The 958-nt window shown below is 33.7% G+C and overlaps 1 protein-coding gene across 1 annotated transcript in view; it reads left to right on the forward strand.

Annotated features, from left to right (window-relative positions):
* The window catches only part of unc13c (unc-13 homolog C (C. elegans)), a 28,883-nt gene that overhangs the window by 4,203 nt on the left and 23,722 nt on the right, over nt 1-958 (forward strand). The window contains exon 4 of the mRNA XM_043264317.1: nt 279-448. Within this exon, the coding sequence (XP_043120252.1) occupies nt 279-448 (170 nt within the window). The remainder of the gene's footprint in view (nt 1-278; nt 449-958) is intronic.

A 958-nucleotide genomic window follows, 5' to 3' on the forward strand; every position in this document is an offset into this window, starting at 1 on the left:
TATATATATAACTAGTAATAAAAAGATTTGTATCTTCACTTATCTTCAAAAATTCACTTAGTTTTGAAGCATTTCTCAAAATGCATTCAAGTAATTTTCCATGTCCAGTGTAAGAAGCAAAATGATCCCTCCATTAAAACAAAGTTCAGGAATGCCCACAAAAACAGATGTCATGCAACAAAACAGTAAACGTGTCTTGATTTAAGAATTTGCTGATATTCGTTCTGGAAAACAAGATAGCTCTGTGACACCTCTCTCTGTGTCTGTCTCTCTGTCAGCGAGTGTCATAACGCCACAGACCGTATAAAGGTTCGTGTTTGGGATGAAGACGATGACATAAAGTCCAGGGTGAAGCAGCACTTTAAGAAGGAATCTGATGATTTCTTGGGCCAGACCATCATCGAGGTGCGCATGCTGAGCGGGGAGATGGACGTCTGGTATAATCTCGGTAAGTTATGGGCTTAAGCTCGTATGATTCTTTAATGTCTGCATCACTTTTTGGTTAAAATGTCTCAATTGTCGTGTAAAACAACAGCCTTTATACCTTGTTAAACAGCTCTGTTCACAGAGACTCATTTTGATTCATGTCTCTTTAAATGGTAATGAGATCGTCTTACACACACCATATATGGTTTGGAGGTGGTCTTATTCAAATAGCTAGCTGTCTACATAGAAAAAAAAGTACAAATTGTATCCACTGTCACTTTTAAAGAACTTTTAAAGCCTTTTCCCCCTAAATTTTTAAGTAATTTCACTAATGCACATTGAACAGTTATTCACACTCTGGTATATATGTAAAATTTGTATTATTGTTATTATTATTGTTATTATTATCATTATTATGTGTCTTATATCATTTATATGCATCTTTATTCTTCCCAAATAAATAAACTTCTCAAACTATTTTATTTCTTTAATGTGAATTTAGGCTTTTAAATATATGCCAATTTTTTTCTAG

The sequence above is a fragment of the Puntigrus tetrazona genome, chromosome 18 (assembly GCF_018831695.1).
Source record: "Puntigrus tetrazona isolate hp1 chromosome 18, ASM1883169v1, whole genome shotgun sequence".
Classification (NCBI taxonomy): Eukaryota; Metazoa; Chordata; class Actinopteri; order Cypriniformes; family Cyprinidae; genus Puntigrus; species Puntigrus tetrazona.